The 14,615-nt window shown below is 46.9% G+C and overlaps 2 protein-coding genes across 5 annotated transcripts in view; one reads left to right on the top strand and one right to left on the bottom strand.

Moving 5' to 3' along the window:
• The window catches only part of LOC119529975 (heat shock transcription factor 2 binding protein), a 152,450-nt gene extending 147,565 nt beyond the window's left edge, over positions 1-4,885 (bottom strand). Inside the window, exons 1-3 of one of the 3 annotated variants that reach the window (XM_037830925.1) lie at positions 4,638-4,885; positions 3,493-3,740; positions 2,440-2,590 (exon numbers count right to left, since the gene is read on the bottom strand). In XM_037830925.1, coding sequence (XP_037686853.1) covers positions 2,440-2,590; positions 3,493-3,528 — 187 coding nt within the window. In that variant the 5' untranslated portion in view covers positions 3,529-3,740; positions 4,638-4,885. Of the gene's footprint in view, positions 1-2,439; positions 2,591-3,492; positions 3,745-3,879; positions 3,986-4,394 lie in introns of those variants that run through there. The other 2 variants (XM_037830915.1, XM_037830936.1) reach the window with 2 other exon arrangements.
• Positions 4,785-14,615, top strand: part of RRP1B (ribosomal RNA processing 1B) — a 37,226-nt gene continuing 27,395 nt past the window's right edge. Inside the window, exon 1 of one of the 2 annotated variants that reach the window (XR_005215984.1) lies at positions 4,785-5,011. Coding sequence is in view for 1 of the 2 variants with exons in the window: in XM_037830898.1 (XP_037686826.1) it covers positions 4,882-5,011 (130 nt within the window). In the remaining variant the exon portion in view is untranslated. The remainder of the gene's footprint in view (positions 5,012-14,615) is intronic. The other variant, XM_037830898.1, reaches the window with a different exon arrangement.

The following is a 14,615-nucleotide window of genomic DNA, read 5'->3' as shown; positions in this document are numbered from 1 at the left end:
GTAGTTACTGTGCTAGAGTCAGAATCAAGCCCTATTTACCTCCTGGTAATCATATCCACAGAAATCCACTGGCTGGCTTACAAGTTACTTTATAACCTGAGCCCACCCAGGCACCCAAACAGATCAACATCTACACTCTAAGAGAAGCTTCTCAAATCAGGTCTGGGCCAGCACACACCAATCTCAAAAAGCAAAAGCAGCTTTAATCCTGGTCAAATCTAAATAGTGTACTGGCCACAGGGCTGGGGGAGGACGAAGACTCAGCATACCAAACCTCTCTTGCTGCCACATGTGAGCCGTGGCTCCGGGGGTTGCTCTGGGAAGACAGGCTCCTAGGAAGGCCCAGGGAGGTGCAGCAGGTCTAGATCTAATAGAAAGAAAAAGGAGGAAGGGCTTGTTGTCCTTGGGTTTTCTCTGTGTCACTAACATGGTAAACCTACAGAGCCAGAATTAGGGGAAAGGGGCCACAGAAGGCCTTCTTTTCGGCCAGAAAAGCAGAAGTATAAGTGTTCAAGGGCCAAGTCAACTTCAAAGTGCACAGAGAAGCCTCCTGCAACCACCCCAGTCTACTTTGATCTTTCTCTTACCAACAAGTTTCCTGGAGCACACACTAGCCTAATGAGCTAAAACTGCAAACAGAACCTAGAGTGTGCAAGGGCAGTGGGGTGGTGCTTCAGGACCAGACGCTCAGCAAAGAGGCCAGCTCTGTGCCACACCCACAGGCAAGCACAGGGGCCCTGCCCTCCTCCAGCTTATAATGTTAAGTGGCAATAAAAACATCTTGAAGGAAAAGAACAGGGTGATATGAAAACATCTAACAGGAAGCTAGGTCTTGTCTAGGCAGTCAGATAAGGCTCCTCTAAGGAAGTGACACTGGCCTACAGCTGTGTCCAATGATACCTCTTAACTGTGTTACCATTTGTTTTTCCGGTGGTAGTAGGTTTTGGTGGGTTTCTGGTTTGTCTTTTGGTCTTTATCCTAAGAGCAAGGAAAAGCTGTTTGAAAAGTTAAACAGAGGACTCACACCTAATTCAGAATGATCAGACTGAATTTGTTAAAAATTACTCAGGCTATAGGCTGGAGAACAGAATGGAGTGTGGCAATACATGGATGTTGTCAGGAGGCTACTACAGGGATTCAGGCAAAAAATGATAGTGGTTTGGAGTTGGATGGTGGCAATGGAGACAGAAGCAGTTGACAACTCAGGATACAGCTACAAGGTAAAATGCATGTGACTTACTGGTGGACAGGTGTGGGGGGAGGGTAGGGAAGAGAGGCAGGTAACACAGCCGACCTCTAGTCTCTAATCTGGGTGGTGGTGCTATTCAGAGAAGACTCTGAGGGCAGGCCGGATGCAGGGAGGAGGGTGGATATCATGAGTCAGGCGTGAGAAAGTAAAACTCAGGCAGGAGACAACTGAGGAGGGGTGCAGCTATGCCAGAGGAGAGCAGCAGAGCAGGGACGGGGTGGGGAGGAAAGCCAGTGGCCAGAGGCAGGCAGTCACAGGGGGCCCTCCCAGAGCACACATAAGGGCAGAGAAGGGGAGACTGGATCTGAGGACTTCAAAGAGAATATAAACAGGGCGTGGCGTGATGGAAACTGTGAACATTCTCATCTCTAACTGGACATGGCTGTCCCAGTGACCAGATATATTTGCACAAACCAGAAATGTGTGTTCTTGAGTCAGGGTCCCTTCCTATAGGGACCAGTGCTAGAAGCACTACCCAGGCCCCATGAATGCACCCCTTCTAGAGGCCATGCAGCAATGGCTAACAGTCACATGCAGTCTGGCCAATTAGCCTCCCCCACTGGCGGCAGACATTGTGGTAATTCAGCTTAATGAAGCAAGCGCTGAATCCATCTGGAGCACCTCCAGGCACTTGCATTGGCTCTCAGACTGATATATGACATAATGGCTCAGCTCAAATCTCCAGAGTCTGAATGAACAAATCCTAGCAAGCCTGAACTTAAAGCAGTGCTAGAAACAGACCCAGCCACCAACCGAGAGAAACCAGGGAAGTGAATGCACATTCAGCTCCAGGCAAGCGTTTCACAAGATCCTTCGCTTACACACACATGGAATGAATTTTCAGAGTAGAGCTCTTCAACTGCCAAAAGTATAAAGTTCTTCCGCCATAGAAGAGAATGAGAAGCTAGTAAGAGATACTCCAGAGAGCCGGCCACCCCAACAGCAACTAACCTATGTCCAAGATACTCATTTGAGGGCACCTCCCTTTCTTATGTTTTATATGACTCCCCAATATAACTATTTAACCTATAACAGTATCTCAAAAATTATTTACCATAACTATATAACCTATAACAGTAGCTTAAAAATTATTTACCATTATATTTTACTGTCTTATGTGAGAGGGTACTCTATCTGCTGAACAAATTGTTGTCATCACCAGTGATTGCTAAAGATAAAATAAGACTCACTTTTTTCTACAATCTTTAATTTCTGGAAGCTTTCCAGTACTTCCCCATTTAGTATTCTGGGTAAGAAGTCCCGAATTTGCATCACTTCAGTTGTCAGTCGTTCCAGGTCCTTCTTTCTGACTTTAACGAATTCTTCTTTAGTTCCCATGTGCTAAAAGAACAAGCAGATCTTAAGATTACAAAATTTCTCTCCAAATGACTAAAATTAGCAGCCCACTTCAGCTTGCTTCCTTTTCTATAATGCTTCTTATGCTATTGCTTCAAATATGTCTTTAAATGCCCTCTGCTATAATATTACATGTTGAAAGCAGAAGCCCTGTTCTTTAAAATGAGAACCAGATATGGGAGGGGAAAAAATGCATACAAGAGCCCTCCTCTTAAAAGCTAAAGAAAATGCCAGCAACTTTCTAGTAACATTTTGGCACCAAGTCAACCAGGAGGAAATCTCTGCTGGATTCCTACTAGGCGTGCCAAGCCTTCTGCTGATCAACTTACTTAATATTCATCAAAACCCTTCAAGACCGTCCAGAGCCGACACCAAGGCCCGAAAGGCCGGGTGACTTCCCCAATGGGACACACTGGGGACACGAAGGGACAGAGCCAGGGTTAACAGAGCTCTGACTCCAAACTCCAAGCACTTCCTCCTGCAAGGCAGGCAAAGGAAGTTTCAACGAAGCAACCTACAGGACCAAGCTTCTCCCAGACCTGATAACAGTCTTGAAACAAGCGACTGGGACCGTCTGATGAGAACTGGGCTTTCGGACGGCACAAAATCCATTCCCTTCGCTCTCTCCTCCTCTCTCCCTTCAACCCCCCAGCCCCAATCCGGCCCCGGCCGCGTGCAGCCCCCCAGACAGGCCCTCAGTTGGCTTCTGAGGCGGAGATCACCCCGACCTCACCCGGCTCTCACACCGCGTCCCCGACCGCAGCCCACTCCGGCCCACCCCGCTGTCCGTGGAGGTAGGCCCCACGCCTGCCCGGCCACGGGCCGCTTCCGAGCGCGGTGAGCGAGCCCCGGGGTGTGCAGTAGGGTGCCCGGGCCTCGTCACTGACCCGGGAGGCCTCCTCGGCGCCGCTCGCCTCGCCCATGGCCGCGCTCGCTCCGCTCAGTGCGCCTGCGCGGCGCCGTCTGCCGCCTCCCGCCGAAAGCGCGGGAAGCGTCTGCGGCCGACGGTCGGTACGGACAGCCGTGAGGCTCAAACGTCGCGACGTCTGCGCTGCATCCTGGGCCTGGAGGACGAAGAGTGGCTTCGGGCAGGCCCTGCTGGGGCTCCTCGGGCCTAGCCGGGGCTGTGATCTTGCTAACTGCAGAGAAGGAAAGTGAGACTCTGGAGTCAATGTCAAGTCACCTAGGCCGAGCCGGTCCTTTCCCGGGCAGTACAGAAGGCCGGACCAAGGGGCGATTGCCTTCGGGCGGCACCGCTTCCCGGGAAACCTCACCTGCAGCAAAGTGCGCACCTCCCGCTCTGCTCCAAGCCCTTTCCTATTACGTTTCGCCTTTAGGACCCTTCGGGAGGGCTGCCCACCATAGGGAGTTACATAACGGAGATGACAACCGTCAATTTGGAGAAGTCACATCACCCGTTGACTAGTCCCAATGGGCACCCTGAACTCGCAAAATATGGGCTGGCCTGTGGTTTTGAGGGGTCCCGTGGTTACGACCACTCCTGTTTCTCCCCTCTCTTGGGCCAGCAAGAAGACATTGTTCACATTCCCGTTAAGTGTGGACGTTTTCCCAGCCTGACTGGAGCTGGAATAAGGTCGGGCTCGTTTGCACAAGACGAAATCTCTGCCTTTGCACGCAGGGAACGGGCGTGGGCGCACTGCTCCGGCCGGGTAGCCGCGGCACTGCAGGACGGCAGACCGGTCTGCCCGTCCTCAGGCTCCCCCAAGGGCTGCCCTGGACGGACTCGGCGCCGACACCCCCGGTGCGGGCCACGGTGGCCCCCTCTCACCTCCACCTAGTGTCGTGCGCGGAGTCACTACACTTAAGAGCTCGGCTGCACGGTGCCCTGTAGATCGTGTGCTGAGCTCATGGGGGGGTTGGTTAAGTGGGCTTAAGGATCCCAGACCACTGAAAAATAGTCATCCGCCTCTTCCCGACCAAGACTCAGCCCTGGCTACCGCGCTGCCAACGGTCCTTTATTTTGGCGACCGAAAGGCAGTGAAGGCGGGAAGCTCGACGGCGCGACGCGCACCCGGGCTAGGCGGCTTGGCGCCAGCTGCCAGGGCCACCGCCGCACCGCCTTCCGAACGCCGGCTCCAGGTTGCCGGCGCCTTTGTGACGCCATCAGCCCGCGCCACCGCCCGCAGGCGCCGCCGTGGCCTTCTGCGCAAGCGCGGCCCAGATCCCGGCTTGGCTTGGCTCGGCGGCGACGGCGGCGGGAGCGGGACGCTGAGGGGAACGCGAGCCGCGCGGCCGGGGATGCTCCAGCGGGCGCCATGGCCCCTGCCATGCAGCCGGCCGAGATCCAGTTCGCGCAGCGGCTGGCGTCCAACGAGAAGTGGATCCGGGAGCGGGCGGTGAAGAAGCTGCGCCAGTACATCAGCGTGAAGACGCAGAGGGAGACAGGTGGGCGCCCCGCGCGCGGCACATGGCGGGCGGGGAGAGCCGGGGGCACGCCGCGCCGAGCGGGGAGAGGGGCTCCGAGCAGAGATTCGGGACTTCCGCGGTGTACGTTCCTGTGTCCGGCTCGGTGTAACCGCCTGTTTACTGTTTCTAGTCCCATGTTATGTTACCGCTGAGCAAACTGGGGTCGGGAGGGGGTGATACAGTAAGTGGGGAGGCTGAGATGAGACCCGGTCTGCTTGATTCCCGAGCGGGCGCTTTCGGTGTCTAGACTCACCCTGATTTATCCCGGTGTGGTCTTCCTTGATTGATTCATGCCTGCATCTGACCACGTTTAGGTACTGGGGTTACAGGAGAGGAAACAGAATCCCCCCCTGAAAGAACAACTAGTAGGAAAGCTAGGGAAGAAAATGATAGACAAAGAAAATAGAGCTTCTCTAAGTGTAGTGAAGAAAATGAAAATCAGGTAATATGGTGGGAAAAAAGGAGGGAGGGACCTCCTCTCCTTAGGCTGGTCCAGGGTGATGTTCAAGTGAGATCCAGAAGCAAGAGGAAGGCAGCCATGCAAAAAGGCAGGAAAGAGCTTAGCATGCCCTAGGCCAGTAAGTCAGGAGGCTGGGGGTGTTTTGAGGTGAAGTTGGAAACGTAAGCCCAGGCCAGATTGCACAGTGCTTGGTAGTTTGGGTTTTAGCTGCAGTGGGATGTCACTGAAGGATTTCATTTACCTGATGCAGAACATGTGCCTGGAAACCCTTGAGTGAGCAAGTAGTATATGAACCCCAATATGCAATATGTTGCACCAAGGCATACTTTGATTTATTTACCACTGACATGAATGCATTTAGAATCTGCTTGAAAGAATAGCAATCTATCTCTTCATTCACATTCTTAGTTTCTTTTATTTTGAAGAGAAACACAAAAGACTACACAGGAAAAATTAACTCGAATTTTATGAGCGGACTGATTAATAGAATGGGAGAGGAAGACCAAAATTCTTGACTTCAATTCTCTTAGAGTCGATTTCATTTACTTTTGTGGTTTTAGCTAGCCCATGTACACTCATGGTTACTAAACATAAATTTCCAGCCCAGACCTTCCCTACTTGTAGCTCAGATAACCCCTGCTGTTCTGACATTGTTACTTGATATCCATCAGGCACCTCAGGCTGAGAGTACCCCAAACTGACTCATTTTCTTCCCTCTAAAACCTGTTTTCTTCTGCTGCTGCAGCTCCCCCTCCTCTGCCTGCACTATTTTATTTTGGTTGCTAGTTCCCCACCATCCACTTAGACTACTCTCTCTTCCTCATCCTCTCCCCCCACCCTACATCAAGGGTCCCTTGTTCGTTACTTATTTCACCTCCTAAATGACTGCCCTAAACAGAGGCCCACTTTATTTCACCTGAACTGTGTACCTGATTATTTGTCTCCATCCTCCACTGACCAGTTCCGGGTCATCTTCCTAAAAATCTGGTCTCAGCACCACCCTTGAAACTCACTGTCCCTTCTCAGCCACTACCTGACAGCTTCGGGCTCGGTGGTTCCTAGTGTGTGACACCATCCCTCACCTGCCTGCCTTTGCATCTGCCCACACAGCAAGAAAGCTCATCCTCTTTCGCTGCGTGGCACCCAGTTCAGTACCCCTTCCTCCAAAAAGCCTCCACTAATCCCACCCCCACTCCCTTATGATTCTAAAATACACAGTATGTTTCTGTTGTAGCACTTAGCTACATTGCTTCTTAACTGTCTGTCAGCGTGTCATTCTTCCCCCAAAACGCTGTAAGCGTCCATCTGTTTCCTCAGCTGGAAGTCAGATCAAACCCAGATGTACAAAGGCCTGGCCACGTACAGGAACAGAAGACCGGATGCTGTCCGTGTGGAGCCCTGGAAGGGGTCTGAAACCACCAGGCAGACCCTGTTGCTCAAACAAGTGGGCGGCAGGCCCAGGATCTGCAGGATGCTGAAGTGGCGCAGGGACTAGTCAGTTTACTCCAGTGCCCCAGGATCCTGTCTCAGTGCCTGTAACAGCTAGAATTACTGTGGTGTGCCTCTTGGTCCCCCTAATCTGTAGTGCAGAGTGCATGGTGGGCCCTCAGAAAAGAATTCAGCAAAGTAAATAGCATAGACATAGTGTGATAATGGGGCAGGGAACAAGTCTTTGCCACAGCTACTCTCCATCAAAATGGAAACACAAGTTTGGAAATAAATTGACCTGACATTTGAATCTCATTGGCAGGATTGTACTTTTTGCATCTGGCACTGAGCAAGGTAAAGGAAATCTGAAATTTTACTCTTACTACTACATGTAGCTGCTTATCAGCAGCAAAAATTGATAGCTTTGTGATTTTAAAAAATAAATTAGAAATACTTTAGAAATCCTTGTTCTGCTTAAAGCAGCTACATGTTGCTCTAGTTCTTTAACTTTGTGCTCAGCATTCAAAATTATGGAATAATGTTTGGTGATCACTTTCTCAGCTGCTAAAGCAAATTCCACACAACAAGTATTTATTGGCTCATGGTTTTGAGCCTAGGAGAAGTCCAAAACCGAAGTGTCAGCAAGGCAGTACTTTCTCCCTGAAGACTGTGGCGTTCTGGAGCTGGCGGCCGGTGATCCTTGCTCCTGGGCTTTCCCATCACGTGGCAGAGCATATGGTGGCGTCTTCTCCTTTCTCTTCTGGGTGCTGTTGACTTCCAGCTTCTGGCTGCTCTCCTTGTTCAATTTCCTTTGCTTATAAGGACTTCAGCCCTATTGGATTAAGGCCCCCCTCATTTGGTTTGATATCATCTTAACTAAAAACATCTTTAAAAGTCCTATTTACAAATGGGTTTACACTCCCACAGGACCAGGGGCTGGGACCCGAGCATGCCTTTCGTAGGGACATGATTCAATCCCCAACAATTATGTCCATGGTTCTAGTTCATGAAGGCTCATCAGTCCAGATTTATTTATTCCTATATTCAGCAAATACTTTTGGAGCATCTCGTGTGCTATTACACCTGCTCTTCCTGGCTCTGGGGGCACAGAATTGAACAAAACAGACAAAGCTTCCTGTCTCTGTTTATTGATTCTACAACCCTTTTTTTTTTTTTTTTTTTGCACTCAACATACCTAAAATTCGGATGCATCTTACAGCCTACCCTGTGACGGTTTCATTTGCATCATTTTCTTTTTGCTGACCATAAAAATAACAGCACATCTTACAGACAGTGGTGTCTTGGATGCAGTGTGATGGGGGGGTTAAGGTTTTTTCATAATAGTAGAGTTAGGATTATCCCTAACCAGTAGTTAATAGAAGGAGTTTTGGGTGTTGTGACAGTGGGGTGTGTTAGCATATAACACTTTATGTTCGTTTCATGGTGAGAGTAGCTGTTGGGTTTTTTGCATTTCAAAGCTTGTTGGTATTTATTATTTCCACATTAGAGCTGAAACAGTGAGCAGTTCTTTGTTTTGCTTTAAGTGATTCAAAAATTACTACCTTGTTTTCACCAACTAAATTCTGGGGAATAAACAAGTGACTTTTACTCAAATATTGAAAGTAGATGTTTTAAAAAGGAAAAAAAAAAAAGCTTCAATGTAATATGGGAAAAGAAACTGAGACAGTTATAATATCCACAACTGAACGGTGCCTTACTCCTGCACAGCACTTCTCAGGCTCTTAATTTTGACCATGTGTATTATGGGTAAGGAAACTGAGGCCCAGAGGTTAGTGGACAGCTTACTAAGGCTGTGCAGCTAGTAAGCAGGCTTGTCTGCTCAGGGTAAACACTCAAGGCCAACTCCCTTTACAGCCAACTCCTTTTCCTGCTCACCTTTGAGGCTCTAGTGTCACCCTGCTACTTTGTGAGAATCTGTCCTTTTCCATTAAAAAAGCCTGTGGGTCGCCCCTCATATTATACCTTTGCCTATAATAGTTATGGGTATATCAAATTATCACAGTGTTGTCTTGATATACTAGTGCATATCCACCTGCAGATAAACATACACTGTACTATACAAAGGGCCAGGATACAAAGTACATAGGATAAGATATCATTTAGGCTTACACATACACACTCTAAACTATGCATTTTGTGTTAAGTTGAAAACAGACTCTGCAAACTAAGTGGAAAACAGACTCTGAAAACCAAGGTGCAGAATAATTAAGTAAAGTAGCATGCGTGGGAGCAGAACTGCAAAGTGGTGTGGAAACAGTTTATATACCTGCTCAGAACAGTGAATGGGTATGTGGGAGTGGAGAGGTGGGGGTCAAGGAGGACATGAGTTGTGTAAGTTGTCTGGGGCAGAGCATTCCAGGCGGGATGTGTGTGTAGGACTGGGCCTGTTTGTGAAGAGAAGCAGACTTGCTGGGATCTGTGTGCTTGTCTTGCACAGTTCCTCCTTTCCCGTGGAGCAGTGGTCTTCATTAGCACTGCAAGGGGTCTTCGGCACGTCAGCCTGCCTCATTTGCTTTTTGTTTCTTCTTTGAACTTTCCTGGGTAAAGTGGGAGTTGTGAATATTAGTAAAGCTATTTACCATTCCAGCTTCACTTGGGTATCCTATGTAAGTAAATGCATTGAAAAAAAGGCCTGGAGAAATAACAGATCAGGCAGAGGACAACAGTGCCTCTGGGGAGGGGGCTGGGATTTGGGAAGTAGTGGACAAGCCAGAATTTTTCACTGTATAACTGCTGAGATAGTACATGGATTTTTTGCAGTCCAAGTGTGTTATTGGTTAGGGCGCTTTATCAGTTGCTGTTTGACAGAATCCAAGCCACACTAGTTTTAAAGGGAAACAGTGAGACACAGCTTCGTCCAGCAGCTCAGCCAGTGACACAGTACTCAGTTTTTCTCTCTACAAACTAGCTTGGCCCCCTTCTCAGGTAAACTTCTGAAGGGGGCATGTATAGCTCTACACATTTATTTTTCTCTTCAAGTCTAGTGAGAAAGGGCTAAACAGTTTCCTAAACCCTGAGCCAAAGGATCAGTATCACAGTGGGGTCATTGTGCACTCCTGAACAGATCCTGTAGCCAGAGGAATTTGTGCTGGTTCCCTTAAGCCCAGGTGGCAGAAGCCCCATCAGACCACATGCCCCTCTGCAGGGCAGCTCCACCTGGCCACGGGCCCCAGCAGGAAGGTGGAGAGGGCCAGAGCGGGGTGGCAGCAGGGGCCCAGGACCCAAGCCTCAGGCAGCCACCCATGTCCTTTAAATCCTGCTTGCTTTGAAGCTCATTAGTGGTCATGTCTCTCTAGTTTCCTTTACAAAGAGTGTTTTTAAAAAGAAAGAAGACACTTTGGTAACTTAATGCAGATAGAGAGCTGTGTAAAATGTATGTTAATAAACGTATAAAGTATATTAAAAGGGTACCCATTACTCAGCTTTAACATTTATCAATAGGAGGGCGGGGCAAGATGGAAGACTGGTGAGCTGTATGTTTTAGTTACTCCTCCAGGAAAGTAGGTAGAAAGCCAGGAACTGCGTGGACTGGACACCACAGAGCAATCTGTCTTTGGGCATACTTCATACAACACTCATGAAAATGTCGAACTGCTGAGATCAGCGAAATCTGTAAGTTTTTGCGGCCAGGGGACCTGCGCCCCTCCCTGCCAGGCTCAGTCCCGTGGGAGGAGGGGCTGTCAGCTCCGGGAAGGAGAAGGGAGAACTGCAGTGGCTACTCTTATCGGAAACTCATTCTACTGATCCAGACTCCAACCATAGATAGACAGAGACCAGACACCAGAGAATCTGTGAGCAGCCAGCCCAGCAGAGAGGAGACAGGCATAGAAAAAAAAAAACAACACGAAAAACTCCAAAATAAAAGCAGAGGATTTTTAGAGCTCTGGTGAACACAGAAAGGGGAAGGGCGGAGCTCAGGCCCTAAGGCGCATACGCAAATCCCGAAGAAAAGCCGATCTCTCTGCCCTGTGGACCTTTCCTTAATGGCCCTGGTTGCTTTGTCTCTTAGCATTTCAATAACCCATTAGATCTCTGAGGAGGACCCTTTTTTTTTTATTTTTTTTATTTTTTATTTTATTTATTTATTTATTTTTTTTAATCCTTTTTTCTTTTTCTAAAACAATTACTCTAAGAAGCCCAATACAGAAAGCTTCAAAGACTTTCAATTTGGGCACGTCAAGTCAAGAGCAGAACTAAGAGAGCTCTGAGACAAAAGGCAATAATCCAGTGGCTGAGAAAATTCACTGAACACCACAACTTCCCAAGAAAAGGGGGGTGTCTGCTCACAGCCATCATCCTGGTGGACAGGAAACACTCCTGCCCATCGCCAGCCCCACAGCCCAGAGCTGCCCCAGACAACCCAGTGTGACGGAAGTGCTTCAAATAACAGGCACACACCACAAAACTGGGCGTGGACATTAGCCTTCCCTGCAACCTCAGCTGATTGTCCCAGAGTTGGGAAGGTGGAGCAGTGTGAGTTAACAAAGCCCCATTCAGCCATCATTTCAGCAGACTGGGAGCCTCCCTACACAGCCCAGCAGTCCAGAACTGCCCTGGGGGGACAGCACTCACCTGTGACATAGCACAGTCATCCCTCAACAGAGGACCCGGGGTGCACAGCCTGGAAGAGGGGCCCACTTGCAAGTCTCAGGAGCCATACGCCAATACCAAGGACTTGTGGGTCAGTGGCAGAGACAAACTGTGGCAGGACTGAACTGAAGGATTAGACTATTGCAGCAGCTTTAAAACTCTAGGATCACCAGGGAGATTTGACTGTTAGAGCCACCCCCCATCCCTGACTGCCCAGAAACACGCCCCATATACAGGGCAGGCAAAACGAACTACACACGCAAGCTTGGTACACCAATTGGACCCCACAAGACTCACTCTCCCACTCACCAAAAAGGCTAAGCAGGGGAGAAATGGCCTGTGGAGAACAGGTGGCTCGTGGACACCACCTGCTGGTTAGTTAGAGAAAGTGTACTCCACGAAGCTGTAGATCTGATAAATTAGAGATAAGGACTTCAATTGGTCTACAAATCCTAAAAGAACCCTATCAAGTTCAGCAAATGCCACGAGGCCAAAAACAACAGAAAATTATAAAGCATATGAAAAAACCAGACGATATGGATAACCCAAGCCCAAGCACCCAAATCAAAAGATCAAAAGAGACACAGCACCTAGAGCAGCTACTCAAAGAACTAAAGATGAACAATGAGACCACAGTACGGGATACAAAGGAAATCAAGAAGACCCTAGAAGAGCATAAAGAAGACACTGCAAGACTAAATAAAAAAAATGGATGATCTTATGGAAATTAAAGAAACTGCTGACCAAATTAAAAAGATCCTGGACACTCATAGTACAAGACTACAGGAAGTTGAACAACGAATCAGTGACCTGGAAGATGACAAAATGGAAAATGAAAGCATAAAAGAAAGAATGGGGAAAAAAATTGAAAAAATCGAAATGGACCTCAGGGATATGATAGATAATATGAAATGTCCGAATATAAGACTCATTGGTGTCCCAGAAGGGGAAGAAAAGGGTAAAGGTCTAGGAAGAGTATTCAAAGAAATTGTTGGGGAAAACTTCCCAAATCTTCTAAACACCATAAATATACAAATCATAAATGCTCAGCGAACTCCAAATGGAATAAATCCAAATAAACCCACTCCAAGACATATACTGATCACACTGTCAAACACAGAAGAGAAGGAGCAAGTTCTGAAAGCAGCAAGAGAAAAGCAATTCACCACATACAAAGGAAACAGCATAAGACTAAGTAGTGACTACTCAGCAGCCACCATGGAGGTGAGAAGGCAGTGGCACGATATATTTAAAATTCTGAGTGAGAAAAATTTCCAGCCAAGAATACTTTATCCAGCAAAGCTCTCCTTCAAATTTGAGGGAGAGCTTAAATTTTTCACAGACAAACAAATGCTGAGAGAATTTGCTAACAAGAGACCTGCCCTACTGGAGATACTAAAGGGAGCCCTACAGACAGAGAAACAAAGAAAGTACAGACAGACTTGGAGAAAGGTTCAGTACTAAAGAGATTCAGTATGGGTACAATAAAGGATATTAATAGACAGAGGGGAAAAATATGACAAACATAAACCAAAGGATAAGATGGCTGATTCAAGAAATGCCTTCACGGTTATAACGTTGAATGTAAATGGATTAAACTCCCCAATTAAAAGATACAGATTCGCAGAATGGATCAAAAAAAATGAACCATCAATATGTTGCATACAAGAGACTCATCTTAGACACAGGGACACAAAGAAACTGAAAGTGAAAGGATGGAAAAAAATATTTCATGCAAGCTACAGCCAAAAGAAAGCAGGTGTAGCAATATTAATCTCAGATAAAATAGACTTCAAATGCAGGGATGTTTTGAGAGACAAAGAAGGCCGCTACATACTAATAAAAGGGGCAATTCAGCAAGAAGAAATAACAATCATAAATGTCTATGCACCCAATCAAGGTGCCACAAAATACATGAGAGAAACACTGGCAAAACTAAAGGAAGCAATTGATGTTTCCACAATAATTGTGGGAGACTTCAACACATCACTCTCTCCTATAGATAGATCAGCCAGACAGAAGACCAATAAGGAAATTGAAAACCTAAACAATCTGATAAATGAATTAGATTTAACAGACATATACAGGACATTACATCCCAAATCACCAGGATACACATACTTTTCTAGTGCTCATGGAACTTTCTCCAGAATAGATCATATGCTGGGACATAAAACAAGCCTCAATAAATTTAAAAAGATTGAAATTATTCAAAGCACATTCTCTGACCACAATGGAATACAATTAGAAGTCAATAACCATCAGAGACTTAGAAAATACACAAATACCTGGAGGGTAAACAACACACTCCTAAACAATCAGTGGGTTAAAGAAGATATAGCAAGAGAAATTGCTAAATATATAGAGGACGAATGAAAATGAGAACACAACATACCAAAACCTATGGGATGCAGCAAAAGCAGTGCTAAGGGGGAAATTTATAGCACTAAACGCATATATTGAAAAGGAAGAAAGAGCCAAAATCAAAGAACTAATGGATCAACTGAAGAAGCTAGAAAATGAACAGCAAACCAATCCTAAACCAAGTACAAGAAAAGAAATAACAAGGATTAAAGCAGAAATAAATGACATAGAGAACAAAAAAACAACAGAGGGGATAAATATCACCAAAAGTTGGTTCTTTGAGAAGATCAACAAGATTGACAAGCCCCTAGCTAGACTGACAAAATCAAAAAGAGAGAAGACCCATATCAACAAAATAATGAATGAAAAAGGTGACATAACTGCAGATCCTGAAGAAATTAAAAAAATTATAAGAGGATATTATGAACAACTGTATGGCAACAAACTGGATAATGTAGAAGAAATGGACAATTTCCTGGAAACATATGAACAACCTAGACTGACCAGAGAAGAAATAGAAGACCTCAACCAACCCATCACAAGCAAAGAGATCCAATCAGTCATCAAAAATCTTCCCACAAATAAATGCCCAGGGCCAGATGGCTTCACAGGGGAATTCTACCAAACTTTCCAGAAAGAACTGACACCAATCTTACTCAAACTCTTTCAAAACATTGAAGAAAATGGAACACTACCTAACTCATTTTATGAAGCTAACAT

The sequence above is a fragment of the Choloepus didactylus genome, chromosome 1, assembly GCF_015220235.1.
Source record: "Choloepus didactylus isolate mChoDid1 chromosome 1, mChoDid1.pri, whole genome shotgun sequence".
In the NCBI taxonomy this organism is placed as follows: Eukaryota; Metazoa; Chordata; class Mammalia; order Pilosa; family Megalonychidae; genus Choloepus; species Choloepus didactylus.
This window is presented reverse-complemented; position numbering and strand designations above follow the sequence as displayed.